The sequence below is a fragment of the Fringilla coelebs genome, assembly GCF_963513975.1.
Source record: "Fringilla coelebs genome assembly, chromosome: 2".
NCBI classification, from domain to species: Eukaryota; Metazoa; Chordata; class Aves; order Passeriformes; family Fringillidae; genus Fringilla; species Fringilla coelebs.
This window is the reverse complement of record NC_140029.1, coordinates 35281975-35306391: the sequence shown is the minus strand read 5'-3', so window position 1 is coordinate 35306391 and position 24417 is coordinate 35281975. Positions and strand designations below refer to the sequence as shown.

Below are 24417 nucleotides of genomic sequence, written 5' to 3'. Positions count from 1 at the left end.
GAGCACCTGAGGACTGCAGGCTGGTTTCTTTGAACGCCAAGGGAAATTACCAGCTGCTGCTGGGTCAGGGGATTTCATTAGCACAGGGCTGTGCAGTTCTCCTGTCCCACGGAGATAGCACTGGCATTATTCCTCTGAACTTGAGATCAGTATCTGCCTCCTTACCAGGAGCAGAGGGAGGGAGAGAACTGGGGTGGTTTAAAGGAGGTGCAAGAAGTGCCAGAGGGAACCTCTCTGGGCATTGCAAAGCTGGTGGGTCCCCACTGCCTCCTGCCTGGGGGGGCTGTGGGGCTCAGCTCAACCCCTCACTCAAAATAAACCAGTACCTGCTGAAAACCAGGCTGAGCCCAGGTCTGCTTTGAAAATATCATGCTGAGTTTCATCACAGAAGTGGTGTTTTAACACTGAAAGTTGGGTGTACTGCAAATTCCACATGAGTCTGGAGTTCTAGAGGGAATAGGGCACTAATAAACTGCCTTTCACTGGAGTTGTCCCTGAAGACACACAGAAGCTATATTTGATCTTGACCACTTTTGTTGAAATAAATACTAGCTGTGTCTCGTTTAAATGGAGATTAATTTTACATTAAGACATCTGACTTGATGGAAACTGGACATAAATTTAAAATTAATAACAATTTAGAATTTATTGAAGAGTTTATTTTCTTCCTGTCCCACTCCCTTCCCCAAATGTATTTCAGTTTTTCTCTTTGCACTTCCCATTTTGACTGAAGTGAGTGGATAGACTGAGTTGTGCCATGCAGTGTTGTGTCTATACAACACCATGGCATGTGGAACCTCTTGGAAATAAAACAGATAATGACCACTTATCTGTGTGTCTGCAGCCCTCATTTCTCCCTCCCTGTCTGCTTTCTTAGGTCCTTGGGGCTAGCTGCTACAAGCAGGCCTGTTTTAAACCTCTCTGTAATACAAGATCACACAGAATGCATTTTTTCAGTGAAGTCTTTAAGTGGCCATTAGGGCCAAAAAATTGTCCTTTTCTTTGCAGTCAGCATGGACAGGGTAGGACTGGACATCTTCTTTCATCTGCTAAATCGGGTCCTCTGCTAAGAACCCCTTTATCACACTGATACCTGTTACTGCTTTCCTCTTCTGACTTTCCATTTTCACTTCATGTCATTGCCCCTTCCCCAGTCCTGACTTTTTTCTCCTTTCCTTTCATTAATTTTCTTCCAAGTGAATTTTGCATTAAAATGTCACTTCTTATTCAATAGGTGGTGCAGTAATGGAGATGAGTGACAGCACCTGCATGCCACATGTGAAATCCAAATGTCAGGTAGCAATGTGGTGAGAGGCCAGGAAGCAAGGGAGGCATGGGGAGGCAGAAGAGAAGGTACTCTGTAGCCCCACATTTCTCCTCACAGAGAAAAGCAAGGCACAATTCTTCCCAAGCATATTTCTGGGATTCACATTCTCTGAACCTCAGAGGAAGAAAACGCAATTATTATAATTTGCTGTGCCTGTGTTTGTGCCAAAGTAGAATGCAACATGGGGATTGTTTGCCCAAAGTGATGGTGTTTTGTTTCCTTGGCTATCAGGGCCAAGGGTGTGTGTGTGTCGGGACTGTCGGCTGACAGCCACCAGATTCAGTGCAGAGAGTGCAGAGTGAGTGCTTGGCAGATTCACTTTAGATATAATGTAACATAGTGTAATATAATACAGAATAATATGGTACAATAAAGAAATTAATTAGCCTTCTGATAAGATGGAGTCAGATGCATCATTCCTCTCCCCTCGTCAGGGTTCCCTGCAAACACTATAGTATACTCAGGCCCAAAAGAGTGCATTTGCTCTTTATGAGATTTGGACCTGTAGGCATTTTGTTTAGAGTTTATGGTTACAAGTATTTTTGGTGGAAATTGCAGGGCTGCTTATAGCTAAACTGAAGCCCTTAAAAAGGTTCCTGGGGAAGTCTTATTTAGCTTGAATTATATATGTCAGGACACCCTATGTGCATACATATCACTGTAATTGGAGTTAACCTTCAAAGAACTGCAAACAATTTCTCTTCTTCATGGATGGGAAGAACGAAGTTGTTACCTGAAGAGAAGAGAAATTCATGTAGAATCGTGATGGAAAGAACTATGTGTTTCAGAAAAGGCGAAATGTGGATCCTTTTTGAAGTTGCTGTGAAGAAAGAAGCTTGTATCAGTGCTGGTCCTGTGTTTCATAACTATGTAAAATATGAGTTGGTGCTGTATAACAAAGCAATCCCCTAAAAACCTGGAAATCAAAATAGAAACTCCTTTGATAGATGAAATTTGACATCTTTGTAACATTTTTTACCCATAGTGTTGCCTATGGACAGTGCACCATGGCAAAACGAAGTATTCAATCCTATTTTTCCTGTGCAAATACCTCACAGCTTTAACTCCAAAGCAAGTTAGAAATTCATCTTGGTCACCTCAGGACCCCATGGTGCTTCACATGAAACATTCTCCACTGAAAAAAAAAAAAATTGTAGTTGATCTTAGACCGAATTCCTGCCTTTCCCAAGCAGCTGAATGCTAGTGCCTTTGCTCTGCTGTGGCTGCAGGACTCTCCATGCTGGGGGGACGTGCTGTGTGACCTGCACCCGGTGTGAGAGCTGGTAGCTAGAATGGCAGCTGCTCTGCAAGGGCCATCCCAAATGCTTCTTGGCTCACCTGGCAGGCTAAGGGCTGCCTGGGGAGGCAGGAGACACAGGATGTGTCCAAGCTACCCCTCTAGCAGAGGGAGTCTGGGAGCATTCCCTGCCCGCCAGGCTGTGTGTGGGTCAAGGAGCCCTTGGAGTGGAGGCAGAGTGAGGCTGACAGCGGGAATCGGGGATGCTGGCTTCTGTGGGACAGGGCTGGCGTGGGTGGGAAAAGCAGATGGGGGCTTCCATGAAAGAAAATTGCTTCCTCCTTTCTTTGGGGCTCAGGGCCTCATGATTTCAGAAGGGAAAGTTCTCAGTTATGCAGGGAAATCGGGTCAGCTGGTGTTCTTTTGGCAGCTCACCTTTGACTGAGATCTTTCCTCCACGTTACTGACAGAGGCTGGTCTTTTGTCATTCAAGAAATTTCCAGGGTATCATGCTGCCAATTGAATTTTTTCCCTGTAGACATTGAGTAAGCCATCCCTGAGCTGACGTAACTGCCGCCGCCTTGCTCAGTAACAGAGTTATGGTGGAAATTGTAAAGGTCAGACGGCTGCAGGATGATGAAATGCATGCAAATAGAAATGAGAAAATTTCTGAGGTGGTTGTTTGCTTTTCGTGTCGTCAACCTCAGTCTTTTGTCAACTGTTAACACTGGAAAATTATGGTGCAGTAAATAATAGGGGATGCTCCAAAGTTTTTATTTCCACACAGAGTTTGTTCCTGAGATTGTTTACTGGCCTGGCTTGAGCGGTCTGCTAAGTGTACACTCTTTAAGATACACCTTAACTTCTTAATTGTGTTACTATTGTGAGCTAACCTTGTGTTATTTCTTTTTTCTCATATAGTTTTCCCTACACAAAATGGAAAGGTTGCTATAGTGACTGGAGGCACTAAAGGAATTGGTTACCAAACTGTGAAGCATTTGGCAAGACTTGGCATGCATGTGATAATAGGTAAAGTCATTATTTTCTTAATTTACTTTCTGTTTCATAAAAAGTCGTTCTTTTTTTTTTACTTTTAAGGTGTATTTTTTTTCTGGCATCAGGGGAATGTAGGAGAATATTTTGCTAGTGTTTAGCACAAATAAAAATTGATTTATGTTTTGCTTTGCAAGATCTTAAAAAAAATAGTGGACGGGATTTTTTCTGTAGGACTTGGAAGAGTTGTACTACCTTAGATAAGAAGTGAACAATAAAAAATCGTAAAAAGATGAGTATTACAAAAGTATTTATTTTATTTAGCTCCTTGTTACTGGGGATGGGTCATCCATCAACGTTAGGGTGTACATGTTCATTAAGAGCAAACCAAATTAGAGAGTTGAAGGAGTGTTACAGTGTTTAGTGGGGGATGATCCGTGTTATAAGGACAGAGGAAGCCCTTAGAACTTCATCCATGCAAAAATCACACATTTACTTCTCAGTTTGTCACTGTAAAGGCCTCTGTAGGCAAGACAAGAAAACAAATACCTGGAGATTCAGTCGTGTCAGTCTGACACGGGTTGGGCAATTCACCTTCTGGAGGTGCCTGTTCCTCTCCATTGGTAGTAAAGAGTTGATAAGGTGGCTGAGTTAGAGTGAGACATTTGAAGTTAGGTGAATTTCTCTATGAACTCAAAAACTGTCCTGCGTGCACCATTTCTTCTTTCTACCACAGATACTATTTAGGAGACTTCTTATTTTTTAAAGCTTCCTCTACTACAAATATATATTTATGCATTACTATGCCTACTAAATCAGAATGTAGCATAATGAATATGTTTAAAATGCTACATTTTCTCACTTCATCTTTCTTTAACAAGATTTTTACCTAAACTACAGTAACTTTTATTCCAGAAAGTCCCTGAAGATTGGTGTTTCATTGTACACTATCAATCTGATAATGCCATTTTGTTAAACTGTGATACAGAATTTGCTCTCTCTAGGGTTCTGTACACATATCAGACCCACTCCAAACAATGGATGAGAGCACAGCAGCCATGTATTTTCAGTGCAGTCAGTAACATTAATGGAATTGTCCTGGAATCATGCAGGTGTAATGTGGAACACCACTTCCTCATACATGTTGTAATAGATGTGTCAAACCCAAGCATCTGCAAAGTGCAAGTAGATGCTTCTTTATGTAGCTAAATGCCAGATGTTAATAATGTAGCTAGATGTAGCTAATGATGTCAGCATTAATATTTCACTAAAATTGCTTTTCATCTTTAAGGCGGACTGCAAAAATGTACTCAGTGGGAAAACAAAAAGGGTAATTTTCTTCTCTTTGCGTAGGGTCACAAAAGCATAAAACATTCTTTTTTTCAGTATTTATTTTGTATCACTTAAAATTTAGGGTATTCCATGTAACAAAATTCAGGGTGAGAGTTTTGGGAATGGGAGGGTGAGGTTTAGGTGGAGAATCTCTAAATAAGCTGAATTGTTTTCAACTCACAGTCACTCCCTCATAAATGTCATTCACTCACCCTCGCACCCGTAGTCTCGTAAGCACCAAGATGTGTGAGCTGATGTGATCTTGAGAGCATCACCTGAGGATGGGAAAAGGTCATGCCAGCTGACAGTCCTTCTCCTGTCCTTGTGGTTCTTCTTGATCAGAAGTGACAGGCTACTTTATGGTCAGATCTGCCACAGAAGTTGTGCAGTCTCATTCTCTGGACATATTAACAATTCATCTGGATGTGCCCTGTGTTGCTTGTTCTGGGTGAAACTGCATTAGCAGGGGGATTGGACAGAGCTCCCTTCCAACCACTATTATTCAGTGATCTTTTATATTGCTCAGCACCTCTCAGTACATTTTTCCTGGTCTGCAATATATAGGCTCTGTCTATAGCCTATTTTTAGGCTGGACTATCAGGAAAAATAATGGTATGGGTAATAAGCTGTACCCTGGAGATGTTATCCTCCTGATGGCAGAGTGCATGGTTGTCTGCTGCCAGTGTTCTGTGGTGTGCCTTTGACATGCACAGCACAGGAACAGTGTTCTCTAAACATGTCTTTTGTTTGTCAATAAAGGGCATTCTTTTAACACTTTGCTCTTTCTTTTGGTGCCTACAAACACATGCACTTCCATTGACTGTGCAATTGTATCAATCTTACTGTTTTCATTATGAATCCCTACAAATGTGAATTAATGAAATTAATTATAGGAAGCATTTGATGAGTAAGTCCTTCAGCTGATTCATTTCTTCCCAGCAAACTCTGACCTAAACACTGAGCCCTATGAGTCACAGCCATCTTCTCTGCCTGTGAAACTCTTCAGACCAAAGCAGCCCTGCCAGTAGAATGGATAGTCCCAGGCACTTTTCAAGCTGCAAGATCATAACGGTCTCAAAAGCACATTAAATGCAATGACCTTCCATCCTTGCTCATAACTGTTGGGCCCAAGAGTCCAGAGTATGTTTGAAATATCTGCTGGCACATTGGCATGCATTAGCACATTCTGCTTCAGGCCACACAAGGCTCAAGTAAGAGAGCAAGTGTGCTCAAGCTTTCTCCTCTAGAAATGTTTTCACCCTATGTTTGTATATAGACATGAACTTCTGTGAAAAAGGTGTGGACGTTAAGTGAATTTGGGCTTGTAAAAGAGACTCACAGTCAATCATGCTCCATCACAGAATGCTTGTTTCCCATTATAGGAACTGTAGCAATAAAGGATGATATCCCTGCAGCAGGCAAATGAGTCAAGCCTGAATGTCTGATGTGAAAAATGATTCACCATTTGTGATGGATGTGATTTTGATTCAGTTTGACATTTTAGAGGAGTAAATATTTGAAACAACCTACTTTTAAATCCAATCCACCAATGGAATGAGGAAAGCAAATCAGTAGAAAGCATATTACCTTGTGAGGCGTGAGTAGGCACAGTATGAAAAGGCAGTATCTTCACTCAGAGCCTTCACAGCAAGTGGTTTCATAGTTCTTTCAAACCTCTTTCCTTTCCAGCCCCAGCACAAGGCTTCATCCCCCACTGATGGTTTCCCTCTGCAGGTGCACCTCACCTGCCCTCAGCCTCTCCCTGAGAAAGAGGTTTTGACGAATGCTGCAATGATGAAAGTAATTTTCTGTATATTTGTATATTTGTTTGATAGATTTCATTGAGGCATTCTGCCAGGCTGCTTTCCTCAGTAGCTTCACTCACAGTCAGCAGGGCTTTTGCAAACACCAAACCCCTGGTAAGGAACTGATGGCTGATGGCTGTGATGAATCTTCACAATCCAGCCATACAGGGAGCTCCTGCTCCCTCCTATTCAATTTACTACCTGATAAATAAACTTGCAATTTCATTTTCAGAGAGAGAAAGTAAATGGCACACTGTATTCAGCAGTGACTGATATTGAGGGTAGTGTTCTGTATACACTTACAAATAAATATGCTCTTGACAATGAGGACATTGGAAATCAGGGTATCCTGGACATTTCTATGACCTCCTCCAGCCCAGGGCATAAAACCCAGTATGTTCAGCTCTGGTTCAAGGTGTTTGCCACAGTTTTGTGAGTCTCAATTAAGAATGCTAAAAAAGCATAAACTATTCATATTCCTTCCATCCTTGTTCACAGCTGTTTAATTTTATGAGGATTCTGTGTGTGCATGTTAAAATTGTTGACTCAAAAAAGGAGAGCCTCTATTTTTTTTTTTGCCCTCAGTACATTAATAAAAGAAGGCTGAGATAATGTGTGATTATATCTAATGTAGAAGTTTTGATAATTCTATCTGAAAACAGTGAATGAAAATCAAAATATTTGCACCTTTACAATTTTACACTTATGCTTGGTATAAAACACCAGGTTCAGGGCGGTGTAATCAATCTTTAATGTCTGAGTATATCAGTGTCACATGTCTCTAAGACAGGCTCACACTTTGAAGGAAGCAATCTCATTATACTTATATATATGTATAGATATTCAGGTGACTTATTTGAGCTATGTAATTTTGGCTTGAGCCCTGCAATTTTGGCATAAATAAATGTACTTCCATCACCAGGTTCAGCACTTGTGTGTGACCTCGGTAAGCTCTGCAGGAGACTAAGCAAGAGATATTTCTGTCACCTCTTTCAGTCCCATTAGTTTCCAATTTTCAAGCTGGATTCTCTGCACCATGAATCAGACAATTCTTATATAGTATAATACTACAAAGTGACTTTAGAGGGATAATTAAATCCTATCAAGATGGTGCAATAGTTCATTTTCAAAGACAGTTTGATTTAATTTCAATTACTGAAAATTTCTATGGGTTACTTTAATAGACTTTTTTTAATATACATAGATCTATGAGATGCTTGGGTTATATATATATATTTATTTTAAGTATTTATCTTCCTAATTTCAGCCAGGTTTTTTTAGGCCTGAATGAGTTTTAGAGTTAGTCAGGAAGTGTCAAAATTTTACCAGCCTATAAAAAGTGGCTGATGATTTCTTTTTTCTCTATGAGCATAAAGGAAATGCATGCAGATTCCTTTATAATTGTAATTCAGTTCAGGTTTTATCATATCAGTGCACTGTATTCAGGGTTATGACAATCTCTGTTTACTGTTAATTATGCACCATACATGTGCACACAGCCACACACAGTCTTCCAAATATGTTTGAATTCTGTCAAACACTTTAGTCCCTAACTTCTGTTGGAAGACTATCACGTCTGTGCTTGTTTTAACATATGGTGCTTTCAACAATCAATTTTATAGGAAGAGCACATAATGAAGTGACAAGTGCTTCAAATTATCAAACTATTCAGGGTGATAAAGACCAGGGATGTGTGAAGAATTGCAGGAAGACCATAAGAAGCTGAGTGTTAAAAGTCATGTACAGCTCAGTGTAGATCAATATGCAGTGATGGACATGGGGAAGAATTTTAATGCCAAAAGAAGATGTGATGGATTCTGTGTTAACCATCATCACTTTGGAAGTAGATCTCAGGGTCAAAATAGATCATTCTGTGAAATTCAGTGGTTCTCCATAGGGTGCAAAAATCAAAACAAATATTAGAAATGGTTAGAAAATGAACAAACTAAACAGACAATATGAGTTGATTCAACTGTGTGAATCCTTTGTGGTCCAGAACTATAAATACTATGTTGTGTTCTGGTCTGCCTATTTCAAAATGGTCTTAAAGGGTTCAGAGGAAAACAAGTTTTATCAAGGGGATGGAAAAGCAACCTTATGAGGAGCAACCAAATGGGCTTGAAGTCTTCAATCTGTTCACTGTCTCTGAAGTATATAAAATGAGCAGCTAAAAAGATACAGAGCTTAAAATAGTATGGAGATTGTTAAACTCTGTATAAACACAGTATTAGACATCAAAAAGAAATGAAAACAATCTAAATCAGGCCAATGTGATTAAAACCAAAATCCATCAGAAGTGAAAGAGTATTTCTGGACTAGTATTTGCTGCATAAGACCTTAAATCATCTTTGGTAAAGGAGAAGTGTAAGGTGGACAAACACAGTGATGGGCAGTTTTAGGAAAACATTGTGCATAGGCCAGTAAGTTTGTTTTTTATATTGAAAAATAAGTCAGGCATTAAAAAAAATGTAGAGTTAAATATGTGTTATTGGAATTTTGGAATAGTTAGTGCAGTTTTTCTAGGTGCTTGTTTAACTTATTCATTAAGCATTTATGTGTAATGCTTTGAAATATTCAACAACTGTGTGAATTAATTTAATCCTGGTTTTCAAAAGCTTTTGTTAAGATTCATGCCAAAAGATTTAAAGTGGCTGGCTTGTCTCAAGATAAGAGAAAGTTTTCTTGTAGTTTGGTAATAGATTAGGAGGCTGAAAACAATATTGAGAAATAATTTATCAGCTTTGAGTTGGAGCAAAGATGCTTGTGGTCCCACAGACAGATGTTCAGTACATTTATAAAAGATAGATACAAAATACAGGGTGAAGAGTGAGATTATGCATTTTGTTTAAATGTGTTTAGGATATTCAAAATTGTTTGACTATTGATAATTAAAGGAATTGAGTTTCTGACATGGGAGGAGAGGCTGAGAGAGCTGTATTCAGGACAGAAGGGTTAGGAGGATCTTTTCCAGTGCATAAGTACCTAATGGGAAATAAAAACACTCCTTTTCTTCTCCTTTTTTTTTTTTTGCATTGTGGTGTTCAAACACTGGCACAAGCTGCCGAGAGAGATTGAGGAGTCTCCATCCCTGGAACACCTGAGATCTGATTGGACACGGTCCTGGGCCACCAATTGTAGCAGAGGGTGGGACTGGGTGGTGTCCAGAGATGCCTTGTGAAATCTTAACTACTGTGAAGAATAGGAAATAATCTCCCAATAGTGGATGACTGTGTTATGAAGGGATGGATAAATATAGAGTGTTAGTAAATGCAAATACAGAATATAAGAAAAAACAGCCACACCTATGTATTTACAAGAATAGGACCTAAATTAACTGCTAGTCAAAGAGTTAAATAAATATTGTGATTTACTGCTGAAAGCTCAATGTTCAACATCATCGATATTTCGTGCCAGTCATAAAGGAAAATAAAATTATACTACTTAGCAGGAAAGATGAAAACAGGACAGAAAGCGTCCCTCTTCCATTATAGAAACCATTGGATCATCCTGTTGTGCATACTCAAAGGATTCTGGTTGAACTGGAAAAAACTAAAGAGGGATGGTTAGGAGTACAGGTTGGCTTTGTACAAGGTGGGGCCCAGAACAAACGTCCTTCTGCTTCCAAACAGATGACTGAGGTGTGGTATCATGCAGTTATGGATGGTGTAGAAAGTGAAGGAGAAGTGGTCATTCCCTGTATTGTTGTACACAACGTAGAGAACATCCAACAAAATAAAAAATACAACAACAAACAAGCTACTGAAGTACAAGCTTTTGAACGTAATTAGGTGTGTCATTAAATCACAGAGCCTGCTGTCCCAGGACTCATTGGTGGTCAAGTGCTTGAATGAACTGAAAGTGCAATTAGGTGAAGTAGTGCAGGCCAAATTCATTGGGAGGTTATGTGTGACCTTTAATTCAGGAAATCTCTGAAACTTCCTGCTTCTGGGAGGGTTTATTGGAGAAAATCACTCCTAGACTTATTGCTGTCGTGTCTTTTCCTTAAGTATCTGCTGCAGGTTATTGTTGGAAAGAGGGCACTTGTCTAGATGTATCTGGGGTTTGATAAACAGGGTCATTCTTAACCTCTTGTTGGAACAGGGGGGTAGCTGAAACCTAATAATGATGATTTCTTTTCTCTTTGCAAATCAACATTCTCTCCCTTGCTAATTTTTTTGCTTCTTTTCTCAAAGGAACACTTACAACAATATTTTCACCTTTCATGTAAGGAGGGCATGTATTTAATTGTGCGATGAACTCAATGACAAGGAAGTTTGTATCATGTTCACAATTTATTTTTTATAGCTGGTCACATTCTTATACCTATTATTGAAATCCATGCCTTAAGTGTTTTACATATGAGATGTAAGATCTGTATTCTTTTTATTGAAGATTTTACAAATTCCTTTAAAAGAAACCTTATAAATTCCTTTAAAAACCTGCTCATATTGCATTGAGTTCAAATTTCTCATCCTTGGAGATTTTGGGGGCAGTTGTTCCTCTCTTTTAGGCATATTCTATTTTTTGTGCACACCCATAAAATCATAATCTTCCTAACACCAGCTGATAGGATTTTGTTTTCCTCTTGAGGCATTGGGTGCCCTCATAAGCCCTGTCTTCAGGCTGGTGCTTCAAAGAAATCAGTTCCCCTTCGATCATAATGAGGATTATGCTGCTCTGAGGAGGCATCTGTATTCAAATTTCCATTTGGAAACTTTTATATTCTGTTGCACAAAGGCATCTAACCATTATCCTTTGCAATTCCCTGATAGATGCTATACACTTATACAGAATTGATTACTGTACCACCAAGCTTTTCCTAGCACAAACGTAGGAGTTTATGGCACCACTTCTGAGCCTGGCTGGCTCAAAGTCAGCAGTGGGGAGAGGGAAGGGCGGTGGGGCATGCTGCACACCCTGGAAAGTTACCCATTGTTTCAGGGAGTAGCTGATCTGTAATTCTGGCTCCATAGTCAAGGGATGAGCATTATCTGAGGTTCCCCAGGTGCTGGTGACTGAGGGGGTCACACTTGCCAGTGGCTGGGGCGTGTGGGGGGAGCTGGGAGTGATGTGCCTGCCCTGCCCCTGGGCAGCTCTCCCTCCTGTCCTGCCTTCCCCCTGGGGTTCCCAGCTCTGGGCTTATTGCAGGCTGAGGGGTGCCTTGTGCACAAGGTGGCTCTCAGGCTCCAAGCTGGAGTGGTCAGGTCTTTCTCTGGACACCACGTGCTGGTTGCTTTGAATCTTCTTGTTGTTCATCTGCAAAAGATTTTATTTGTCTTCATTCTGCGCTATCTTACTGAAAGCAAAGAAATTTTTCCCTTGACAAACTTAGGTAAGCAAGGGCTTTTTGGATTTGTGAGTTTATTCTCTCCAGGCAACCTTAAGCATTAGAGGCTCTATTGATCACAGATGATTTTAAATATTTTTATTGTGTCCTGAAGTACATTTCCTTGAAACATCAAGCTTGCAAATTCTTAGGTTTGCAAAACACCATTTGGCAAAGCTCATGCTTTCTTTATCAGGATCAGTCTTGTATATAAATTCAGTGTGTGAGTGGCAATTACCCTTTTGAAGAGATAGTCACATTATAAGAAATTAAAAATATAGTATTAAAACTACATATACATGTACCAGAGCCCCTTAATTAGTGATAATGTGTTTTTAGCCCATGCTGGCTTTCTAAGGGCCATGCTTTTTTCAGCCTTGTTCAGGTAGAGAAATCTCTGTGATAATTCTGTTGAAATCCCTGAAATGACTTTCAGAGTTAGGATCTACTTAAGTGACTAAGATGACAGAGTCTGACATTTAGGAAAAGATCCAAAGCCTATTGGTGCTGATAAGAATTTTAGTATGTGCTTCTCTGGTGGTTTCATATCAATTTGCTTTGACTTGTGATGTTTGTGTAAGTAAATGTTGAAGAGATGAGTACATTTCTTTGACTAAAAGTTGTATTTAAATATATTTTCCATTTTTTTCAGTATTTTGTTAAGAATTATATTTTTTATGGCATTGAAATGGTATTTGATTTTATACGGGTGCATCTGTTTAGAATGAATTAATTTTTATATTATTAGGGGGTTTTTTTCAGAATTTATTTTAGTCAGCATTGTTATTGAATAAGTCTCACCCAAATTCTTCACTATTCTGTGTGGACTAAGTGGAGAAAAACCCATCAGGTAGGGCACTGAACTGCTTGCATAAACAGTTCTTGAGACAACTATATCTATTTTGAGTTCCCAGTAGATATTTTAAATCAGCATGAAAAGCAAGATTATTATGGTTTTGGGTACTTTGATGATCTAAGCTCCCAAGACAATGAATCCCTTGTTCTCAAAGCTTTTTGTAGGATTCCCTCACTGCATAAAATACATGATCTCTCTTCCTTTTCTTACCCTTCCCTTCAAACCATTTGAATTCAGAGTAGTCAGATCTTATGCTACAGATGCTATAACACTTAAAATGGATAAATTCTGGTATATGGAACATATGGAAATTATGGTGAGTCATCAAAAAAATGTCCAGCCAGCGGATTAGTTTGTGTATCAAAATTTTTTTAAAGAATCATGACAAATACGATACTGAGGATTTAAACCAGTTGACAGCAGTAAGAATTTGACCCTCATCTAGTAAACCATCTTGAATTTAGGGTGCTGTACACTTGCTGCTCAGTGCACTTGAAGGTTGTGCCCTTTAGTGACCAAACTTCATCAAGAAGATGCAGATTAGTTTTGATTTTTCCCAACCCAAAGCTGACTCCCTTAGCTTGATGACTTAAAAAGCATTTTTTTTAAATTTTGAATAGTTAATGTAGCACTTAAAAGGAGGTTGATCTTTTTGATGCCTACCACTCCCTTTGTGTAGAAGATCCCAGAGGGATGCACTAGAAGGGAAGCAGTGCAAAAGTGCAATGTTCCTTTCCTCTCCCACCTGCCCTTGGCAAGGGGGGTGTTGCTACTCCTTAACCTAACTCAGAAGCCTAGATTAGCCTCCCAGTTTCACGGTATACATCCTTCTGATCTAAGTGTCTTTGAACCTTTTGTAAGGATTTTGGTCATTTGTTTAATGCCTTTATTCTTTCTTACAGGATTTTCTTTGAAAGAAGGATTTTGAAAACCTCTATTAATGTGGCAGTTTTCACTGAAGCTATTTCAATTTTGCAATACTCCAGCCTTCAGCATCTGGTTTTCAAACTCTGTTGGATCAGGCTGAAAACAGACATCTGAAGTGACTGTTTAGCAAAATAATAATTTTTTTCCCAGTGGTCTAGAGTGAAAAATATGCAAATATAAATAAAATGAGCTCATTTGGAAGGCACTGAGCTTTAATGAATAACCATTTATATAACAGCAAAATAAAGCAAATTAAAATTTGTTGTGAACACAAGCTCTTTTAAAAGAACAAATTAAATGAACATACTGAGAGTTATATCAAGACACTGGAGGCTTTAATAAGCCAGATCTTTGCACGAGAGGTGCTGAATAAAAGAGGAATCAAATAAGATGTTCACAGAATTGGCACAAAAGTATTCTTATTTCTAGCATAACACTATCCAGCCTAATAAACAACAACACACTGAGTTTGAAATCCTACTCTAGTACATTACTTGAGATGAAACAGTGAGGAAAATTAATCTGTTGCCCATAAACCCTGTGCACAAATTTCCCCAGAAATGGCAGGGTTTCGTTGGAGGGTTTGTTTGTTGATGGTGCATCTCTATCTGTAAATTAGCATCAAACTGAATGTTTTTCTTCTCGACAAGGTTGGGTGGTTTAAAAGAAGGAAAAACAGCAAGAAGAAAATACTGCAAATGTCTGCTTTGCTATTTTGGGTCTTCCTTCCTTCCTTCCTTCCTTCCTTCCTTCCTTCCTTCCTTCCTTCCTTCCTTCCTTCCTTCCTTCCTTCCTTCCTTCCTTCCTTCCTTCCTTCCTTCCTTCCTTCCTTCCTTCCTTCCTTCCTTCCTTCCTTCCTTCCTTCCTTCCTTCCTTCCTTCCTTCCTTCCTTCCTTCCTTCCTTCCTTCCTTCCTTCCTTCCTTCCTTCCTTCCTTCCTTCCTTCCTTCCTTCCTTCCTTCCTTCCTTCCTTCCTTCCTTCCTTCCTTCCTTCCTTCCTTCCTTCCTTCCTTCCTTCCTTCCTTCCTTCCTTCCTTCCTTCCTTCCTTCCTTCCTTCCTTCCTTCCTTCCTTCCTTCCTTCCTTCCTTCCTTCCTTCCTTCCTTCCTTCCTTCCTTCCTTCCTTCCTTCCTTCCTTCCTTCCTTCCTTCCTTCCTTCCTTCCTTCCTTCCTTCCTTCCTTCCTTCCTTCCTTCCTTCCTTCCTTCCTTCCTTCCTTCCTTCCTTCCTTCCTTCCTTCCTTCCTTCCTTCCTTCCTTCCTTCCTTCCTTCCTTCCTTCCTTCCTTCCTTCCTTCCTTCCTTCCTTCCTTCCTTCCTTCCTTCCTTCCTTCCTTCCTTCCTTCCTTCCTTCCTTCCTTCCTTCCTTCCTTCCTTCCTTCCTTCCTTCCTTCCTTCCTTCCTTCCTTCCTTCCTTCCTTCCTTCCTTCCTTCCTTCCTTCCTTCCTTCCTTCCTTCCTTCCTTCCTTCCTTCCTTCCTTCCTTCCTTCCTTCCTTCCTTCCTTCCTTCCTTCCTTCCTTCCTTCCTTCCTTCCTTCCTTCCTTCCTTCCTTCCTTCCTTCCTTCCTTCCTTCCTTCCTTCCTTCCTTCCTTCCTTCCTTCCTTCCTTCCTTCCTTCCTTCCTTCCTTCCTTCCTTCCTTCCTTCCTTCCTTCCTTCCTTCCTTCCTTCCTTCCTTCCTTCCTTCCTTCCTTCCTTCCTTCCTTCCTTCCTTCCTTCCTTCCTTCCTTCCTTCCTTCCTTCCTTCCTTCCTTCCTTCCTTCCTTCCTTCCTTCCTTCCTTCCTTCCTTCCTTCCTTCCTTCCTTCCTTCCTTCCTTCCTTCCTTCCTTCCTTCCTTCCTTCCTTCCTTCCTTCCTTCCTTCCTTCCTTCCTGTCCATAGTTAATGGTATTTATAGACAGTAGTTGTACACCTGTATGACTCTAGATTTTATGTGAGAATTATTTTCTCTCCAGTATCTGGAATGTTAAGTGTATTAATTTTGGCTAGATTTATGTAAATGTTGGGTTTTCTTGCATATCAAGAAAACAAAGATGCGTCTCAAGTCCTTTTTTACTGCACAAGCACAGCTAAAACTCCATTCTCCAAAGAACACAGAGTAACTACAAGCATATACCAGCTAATGTGAGCAGGGGGCTGAACCAGATACCTCTGAGGTCTCTTCCAACTTCATCTTATTCTGTGGTGCTGTGAAAGCAAGAACAGGATACTTGCAAGCTGGCACAAAAAAACCCACAAACAAACAAACAAACAAACAAAAAAAACCCCACCCAAACAATCTGTATAGAAACTTTAGAAGAATTTTATATAATGAGGAAAACAGAAAGGCAACTTCATGAAGTTCATAAGACATATCGGTATTGTTGCCCAATTTAGCTAATAAACAATAGGTATTTTGATGTTTCATGCTATGGAAAATATTTGTGGATAGATAAATTGAATGTTAATTTTAAAAATGTAGCTTGTGTTAACAATTCCTATATCTCTTATGCTTATGCTTTTTCCTTTGAGGTGTTATAAAAAAATTGCCAAACAAATGTCAGACAATTAGTAACCACCCACCTAAGCTGAATGGTACAAAGGACATTTATGTGATGCTTAATCACATTTTATGTTAGCACTAATGAATCCTTTCATGAGCATTTGAGACAGGGTAGTCAGGACTTTCCTCCAACTGTGGAAGTCTTGATTTTGGAAAAAGAGCAAGGGGAAGTCTGGTCTAACCTGTAGTGAAGTTTTTGCAGACTCTGGATGTGATACAATTCACTTGTCTCACAGACTCAAATCTCAAGTCTGCTGGTCCAGTAGACCGTCCTGTTTTATACAAATAAATGGGATAAACTGGCAGAACGTGTGGGAATCACAGTGCATTTGTGCAGCCCTCTTTGAAAGCCTCTGCAGCACACCTTTCAACCTAAAACTTCATACTGGGTTTACCCTGTGGTTGGCACTTCATAGGTGCCAATCCTTAAATTGATTGCATCGCTAATTTTTCATTTTCTGGCCTTTAACAGCTGGAAACAGTGAAAGTGATGGCCAAGAAGCGGTGAGGAAAATAAAAGAAGAAACTTTGTCTGGAAAAGGTACTGTCTTATATAATTTCCTTTAAGAAGCCGTTTTTCCTCTCTTTCTGCTGTCATCTCCTTTTATATGAGGTTCCCTTGTGTATGGCTAATTTTTTTTTTTAAATTTGGGGCACTGGAACAGGTTGCCCAGAGCAGTTGTAGATGCCTCCTCCCTGGAAGTGTTCAAGGCCAGATTGGATGGTGCTCTGAGCAAACTGGTCTAGTGGAAGGTGTCCCTGCCCATGGCAGGAGGTTTGGAGCTAGATTCTCTTTAAGGTCCTTTTTTCCCAAATGGTTCTGTGATTCTATGCACCAAATTCCTGAAATAAATCTGACTCAGGGGTAAAATGCATAGGATATTTCTTAAAAAATGTTTTCAGCATGGTTTGACTTTGCTGTTTGTTGTTGAAAAAGGGTTGCCTGCAAGTTACAGTCTGCCTGAGCATGTGTACGATTTAATAGATGGGAAAAAAATTCAGAATACCAATTATTTTTGCTAAGGGGAGGATGACAGCAGGTAAGAGTGTGTGGTCTTTTACTTTGGCTGTTTTAGGAGCTAACAGGTTTTTAAAAGATCAAGGCTGCTTGATTGGGTCATTTGACACATGTTAAGAGCTTATAATACTTTGCAAAGTAAAACAATTTTCTTAAATATAAATAGACCTTTCATATCAAGCCTAAATTCCTGCCTTTCTGTGGTGTTTCTCTTATTTCCTTTACCTGATAATCTATCGTATTTGTAGAGGTTTAGGGACAGCATGGCTTGATAACTAAGGGAAAAGGCATGTTCCACACTACCTGCTCAGTGATTGCAGTTTGTAGTTTATGGTGGAGGTTAGTGCAGCTCACATTTTTGTTCCTGGGTGTCACTGGGTGTAGTTCCTAATGGTGCATGATGATTCATTCCTGCCACTTTGACGCATAATTTCTTGGCAAAATAATAGAGCCGTGTTGCTAGTCCAACCTATTTGGGATCTTCATGGCTCCTTCTGAGATCTGATTCTGTTTTTATGCCTCTAATTACTGTTATGATGATCAAAATACATTTTAATTATTGTGTTAAAAAACCCTTTCATTATGATTTATCTTTTGACTTAAATAAATGTGCATCCATTATAGCCTCAGGATACATGTATGCTAGTTAAAAGCATCATAAATTAAGGCATAGTTAGAAGGATCATGAAAGGAAAAAGGTAATTATTACATCATTAAGGTCTTTGCTGGAAGTTTCTGTGCAGAGACCAAAACCAGATGGAATTAATAATGTCATGTGACTTGCATGAATCTGAATAAACCAGGGTCCGTGTTATTTTCTCCCTCTGTGTGATCACAGGCTTTTCTAACACTCCAGTCTTTCTTGCTTTTTCTAGGTAAAGTCAGTTATACCCCTCAGGTATAAACTGCTAAGACAAAGATGTCAGTTTGAGGAAGCTGAAAGAGTATTTAAAGTTGACTGAAGTTGTTCCTCATTGTAATTATTGTAATTGAGGCTTAAGTAATCTCAAGCTTCGATAGGTTTGACCTAAAAATAAATTGGAAGAGCATTGTCTTTTTGGAATTTCTCATTGATTGAGGGAAATTTGTATTTACAAGTGCAATGTCCTGTACAAAAACTTGTTCAGAACTGAGAGCCACTCTTGTGTTACTGTTTATCAATGAATCTGCACTTTGCTTTTAATAGGAAGTTGTAGATGCTGTGACTAAGTGTCCTTGGTTGGCTATATAATGCTTGTATCCAAACCAAAACACCAAGACAGGGCTGTGCAAGAGCATTACCTTTTCAAAAGCTACAGTTCAAGATCTGTTTAGTCACTGCATAAAAACATTATTGGTTGTCTTGACCCATTTCCCCTGCTTTTTCTTTGAGCATTTTTCATGGCCCACATGCAAACACTGCTTTACAAACTGCTCCCATCAGGAACATCAGACTCTTGAAGGAGAACGACTCAAAATAGTATTTTTGGGCAGCCAGTGTGGTCAAGGATTGGGACAATACAGCTATTATGGACAAACAACATGAGTGGATGCCATCAGTTTGTTATCTAGATCTCAGATCCCTTAGCATGAAGAAAATCTCCTTGCTTTTTATCAGGTTAGACAGCAAAAGGGAGCAAAAGACCTTGTCCTCTCCTTGTTGCCAGGCTGAGCCATACATAGCACAAACATCCCCAGAGACAGCTCTGGGAAAATGCCAGGCTTATTGAATGCAAGTAATTACAATGTTTTTAAGGCACTGTCATCCTTCTCTGTCTTGGCCTTGTCTGTCTGGGGCTCTGTCTGATATCTAAGGGTAAGTAGTTTTACTTGACATAATCTGTACTTACTTCTGGGACAAGTGAGATTCAAGGCATGTACATAAGTAATTCCTATGAAGCAGCTGAGGAGCAATAATGTGCTAACAGTTGCAGAGGAGGATAAAGGATAGTAATAAAAAGGCAGGCAGGTGATGGGCGCTTTTTTTGTTTGTTGTGTGGTTTTTTTTTTTTGTTTGGTTGGGTTTTTTTTGTTAAAGCATGACGAGACATGAAAAAAGGATGGACAAAACTTCTGAATACAAGGAGGCAGGAAGCCTGGTTTACTGCCCTGGAGGCATGGAAAGGAGAGCCAATGCCAAAAGAGAGTACAGAGCTGGAGGGGAAAGCAGTTGCAGCTATTTGCTACAAAGCTGTGATGTAAAGGAATGGGAAATCTAAGCAATGTAGAAAATCTAAGCAATGTAGCACTTCATCTTTTCCTTCCACCCACCCTCTATCCTGGAGCTGCATCAGAAACCTTCTTGGTTCCTCTCCCTGCTGATTCCAGGCTGTTTAAGTGTCCTCCTTGGTTTTGGGTCTCTGTTCTGGGTAACCGATTGCAAAGTGTAAGGAGGGAGCATGTACATGGGCAGATGGGTGGAAGTAAATAAACTACAAGTCCTTGGGGCATGATAGACCCAGTTAGCTTAACCATCAGAACCTCCTCCATGATTAAGAAATCACAGCCCTCAGATATCCAGAGCAGGCCAGAAGTGGTGCTGCATTGTCATTGAAATTCTCACACCGTGCACTCTTTCTAAAAGACCAAGGGCAACACATTGCTGCGCCGTGAATCATAAAGCTGGGAGAAGCCAGGATGATGTGGACATTTATCTTGCTTCCATTTGTTAAATTGGGAACTTGTGTTGCTAATAGTGGCAATTATATGGCTGGGAAAATCGTTGATAGCTCAGGATTGCCACAGAGATATTCTAATTGGATAAATCTCTGTAATTTGCACATAGGGTGTGTCTCTGTTAGTGTGTTCATTAGTTAGATCAGTTGGGTGCTTTTCAGGCAACCCTCAGCTCTTGCCTGCTTGCTGAGCACAAATTCCTATCAGGAAGGGCACTGAAGGTCCTGGCCTGGATTCCCTTTGGGCAGGACTAGCCTGGGAGGTGAGTTGCAGCAGTAACAGAGCATTACTGCATGGGAGCAAACTTCAGAGTTTATCTGAGCCTTCCACAGACCTGCAGCAAGTGCCTATGTCAGTGCCCAGTGCAAAATGAGCTCCAGAAATGGACTTATATAGATTCAAACTGCTTGCTAGTGCAGCCATAACCATAGTTACCAGTGGTGAACAAACTTCATTGAGCTGTGGAAATGGGAGGTTTCTGTGATAAAGTCAACTCTCAATGGTACTGAAAAAGAATCTCTCAATTTACATAACAGAGTTATATCTCCTGACTCAGTTACCCTCAGCTTATGTCTCTGCAAATGAAAGCTGGTTTCAGCCTGATGATTACAAACATACAAATGTTGGAAACTCATATATAAACATGAATGAAAGCTTCATTCATTCCAGCAAATGTTCATGAATGCTGATGGAATCAGCAATTAGCAAACCTTTATGCATAAATATCACATAGCGCAGTACCAGGGGAAGGCTCTCACATTCGGAGTTTAGGACCTGGACTTGCAACTAGAGTCAAAGGAGAAAAAAATTATCATTTAGTGAGAAAAGAGGGTGTAAAAGTCATATTAAGCGTAGACCTCTTCAAAAGGAGAAGCCTGCATTTAATCTCGCCCAACATTTTTGTGGCAATTTAAATAAAACCACAATTATAAAACTACGAGCTAAATTCACAGCGTTCATGAAACTTCCATTTGAAGTCAGGTGAGAAAGGAAGAAGAGACTTTCTCCCTCAGAGCCAGAGGAATGCAGAGGTTAGCACAGTGGCAGCCAAATTGTGTCATTTACAGTCTGACCCACATCAAGACAGCGTGGGCCAAATAGTAGAATGAATTCTCTTAAAAAAATTCGTGTGCATTTAACAAGCCTGGCTTTTTCCCAGAGCTTTCTCTTCAGATGTTTATGCTACATGTGGCTCAGCCAGGGAATAAGGAGATGACAAGGTCCCTTGCTCCCTTTTGTAGTATAACTTGCTAATAAATAAGAATTTTTTCCTTTTTGTTAGAGACCTGAGAATGAAGAATTGACGTGAAAGAAGATGGGTTAATACAGACAATTCGTACCACGTGTAATTACAGAATAACTCGTGGGTGGTTTCTCCACCAACGCTTGCTGTGTCAGGCACCATTTTTAACAGAGCAGTCCAGCTCTTTCTGCTCTGCACCACAGAGTTTGTTGTTAGCTTTCCTTGCAGGCTAGAGGAAGTAATCTGCTGAGTTCCCAAATTCACAAACTTTTGAACTTGGTGGTGGTATTCCCATTGTGTTAGCTGGAGTTTTCTTCAGCAAAAAGTTCAGTTCGGCAAGGACTGATGCCTTGTTAATATGTGCAAAAATCTCTGCCAGGACTACTTCTTTTGGGTGGCATGCCAAAGACATCATTATGGAAGTGGTCATCCAACCAGTCAAAAAGAGTGGAAATAATTGTGTTTGAGACATATCTTCTACAAGTGTGCATAAGCATGAGTGAGTTTATACTTGCTTGTGTCACTTCTTTTTTTCTTTTTTTTTTTTTTTTTTTTTTTTTTTTTTTTTTTTTTGTGGTGTTTTGAGTTGTAAAAGCGTCGCATCCTGGGCTTGTGGCTGGACCTAATGTGGTTACTTTGTCTCTTCTACCACATCCTATTGAAATATCCTTTCTCTACCACTGCTGATGCTGAAAGACCTGTAGGATTGGTTTAAAGAGCTTCCTGACTATGACAGCGCAGTTTCCACCCCCCTGGTTTCTTTTCTCGCGCTGGTGCATTATCTCCAGTGCTTGGCTCTGGCAGGTGAATGCCTGCCCTCATTTAGAGTTGTACAGCTGAACAGCAGGCTTATGAAGACATCTTGAAAGCCAAGGTGGTGATATGAATGGGAGTAGAACAGTCTCAGTCTTGACAGTGCTCCGCTTTGCAGGACCCTGTGTGAAACTGCAGAGCTTTTCTGCTTTGTCACTTGGTGACAGGTATAAGAACCTTGCCTAAACATTAAGATTTATTTTCCTTCCATAGACTCATCTGAGGTCATGTCAGGTATATTCAAGCCAAACGAACATATTTGAATATTGAAAAACATTGTATGTGTTAAACTTAATCTAAATTTGTGACTGGATCCTCCCCACGCACAAGGATGGAAGACTCTTTTCTGGAGACCAAGAAAGTAATGCATGGGCTAATACTTTTTCTCTGTGCTCATAGCACTTATGTCCCTTATCCAGTAAAGCTGGTGACCTTTTGCTTCATATTAAGCATGGAAGATTTTAATCCACAGAAAGATGTCTCCAGAGCCCTCTGATAAAATTACTTAGGTGAAAACTTTTCAAATAAATTGTCCTGCTTTTCTGTTTGTTTTACATAATTCTTTGATGCAAAACCATGGTTAAATTTTTTTAAACCTGTTTGCTTATGTTTTTTCTTGCTCTCCTTTTGACTTCCACTGTAAGATGATACAAGATTTCCCCTCTCAGTTTTTACAGATACTTAAAACAATAGAGAACCCTCTATTTTTTGGGTTTCTTAAAACACTTTGGAAATTGAGTGGTCATGTTAACAATGTGGCAAATCAGAAATTAAGAGGATTATGAATATGGTTCACATAGCTGAAGATTAGTTTCATATCTGGATACTGAGATGGAGATAAAGTCTTTCAAATGTGAAATGTATTCATAATGCAGGCACAAGCTCTGCCTGTTGGTTTCCTGAATTCCCATTTCCATTGGAAATGTGAAGCACATTTCATTAACAGGCTCTGCCACTAGGAAATGTGATTTTCTCTTATTTAAATTATCTCTAATTGAAACTTCGAGACAAAGAAGTGCACAGGTGTAGCTGTAGGCAGAATAACAAAGTCCCGTCAGATGTCTTGAAATGATTTTCTGACTGTAAATCACCACAGCTTTGTGCGACTAATGGCACCAAAGCTCTGAGGTTAGGATTTTGCTGATTGTGCTGCCCTACTGAAGGCAATCTGGAGAAAGGGAGTTTCAAATTAAAATTGCCTCTTCAAGGCTGGAAAAAGCTCCCATTTCAGACTTTTACAGGATTTTGATGCTCTTGTATGCACTTGCAGAGTTATGATGTTGTGCAGGGACTGAATAAAGGTGCTCCAGGGTCTGTCGTGTCCTTTAACATGCCGTTATTTTTTCCATCTCGATCAGTAGTTGCAGGCAGGTTGTGTGAGCCATTTCTAGACCTTGTCTGTTTTCAAGAAAATTGTCAGCATATACCGAAAGATGAAGCCAAGAACAAAAGCAATTTGTGTTCTCTCTGGAATGCTTTCATATTTCTTTTCCAAGAACTACGTTGCATAGACCTATCTTCTGTGGGTTACGTGTAGGGCTTCAGAAGTTAATTTGCTTATAACAAGTGGAATATTTTCTGTGGAAATGCCATTGGCTTCTGTGCTGGAGGTCCAGCTGCCAAGAGCATGGAGAACTTGTGGGCTGAAGGAAATGTGGAATAAGCAGAGCCTGTATGCTGTGAGAGCAACCTGCCAGGTATGAGCTGCACACCAAACAGATGCTGGTCAGCCTGCATGTGCAGGCAGTGCCAGTATTTCCTTGTCTGCTCCATCCTTGCAGCAGAATGGCAGAGCTCCAGAGGAAGCACTGCTAGACAGGAGCCTCTGCACCTCCCAAGGACCAATGCCACTGTGCCCATGCTTAATTTGTTCTTCAAAGACTATTTTTCAGTGGCAAAGAATTGAAGTTCTGAGTAGATGTCCCAGTTCTTAAATGAGTTAAGAGCCAGGCTCTGCCCAGCAGTGCCCAGTGACAGGACCAGAGGCTCTGGGCACAACCTAAAATGCAAGAAATTCCATTTAAAATTAGAAAAACGATATATTTTATTTTTTTAATTTTTTTTTTTTTTTAGCACAAGAGCTTTCAGGTATCAGCACAGGTTGCCCATAGAGTTTGTAGATTCTCCATCTTGAGAGATATTCAAATGCCATCTGAACACCGTCCTGGCAACTACCTCCAGGTGGCCCAGCATGAGAAGGGACAATCTCCTTCCAGCCCCAGCCACCTTGTAACTCTATATCTAGCAAATTTTAGCTGCCAAACCAACAGGAAACCCTGTCTGCTTTGTGTCCAGACCTGAATACAAGTACTGTAACATACTCAGGTTCCAGGACTTCAGGGCCTTCCA

At 40.1% G+C, this 24417-nt stretch overlaps 1 protein-coding gene across 1 annotated transcript in view; it reads left to right on the top strand.

Moving 5' to 3' along the window:
* The window catches only part of DHRSX (dehydrogenase/reductase X-linked), a 162296-nt gene that overhangs the window by 33934 nt on the left and 103945 nt on the right, over nucleotides 1-24417 (top strand). Inside the window, exons 2-3 of the mRNA XM_084226572.1 lie at nucleotides 3486-3593; nucleotides 16812-16880. Coding sequence (XP_084082698.1) covers nucleotides 3486-3593; nucleotides 16812-16880 — 177 coding nt within the window. The remainder of the gene's footprint in view (nucleotides 1-3485; nucleotides 3594-16811; nucleotides 16881-24417) is intronic.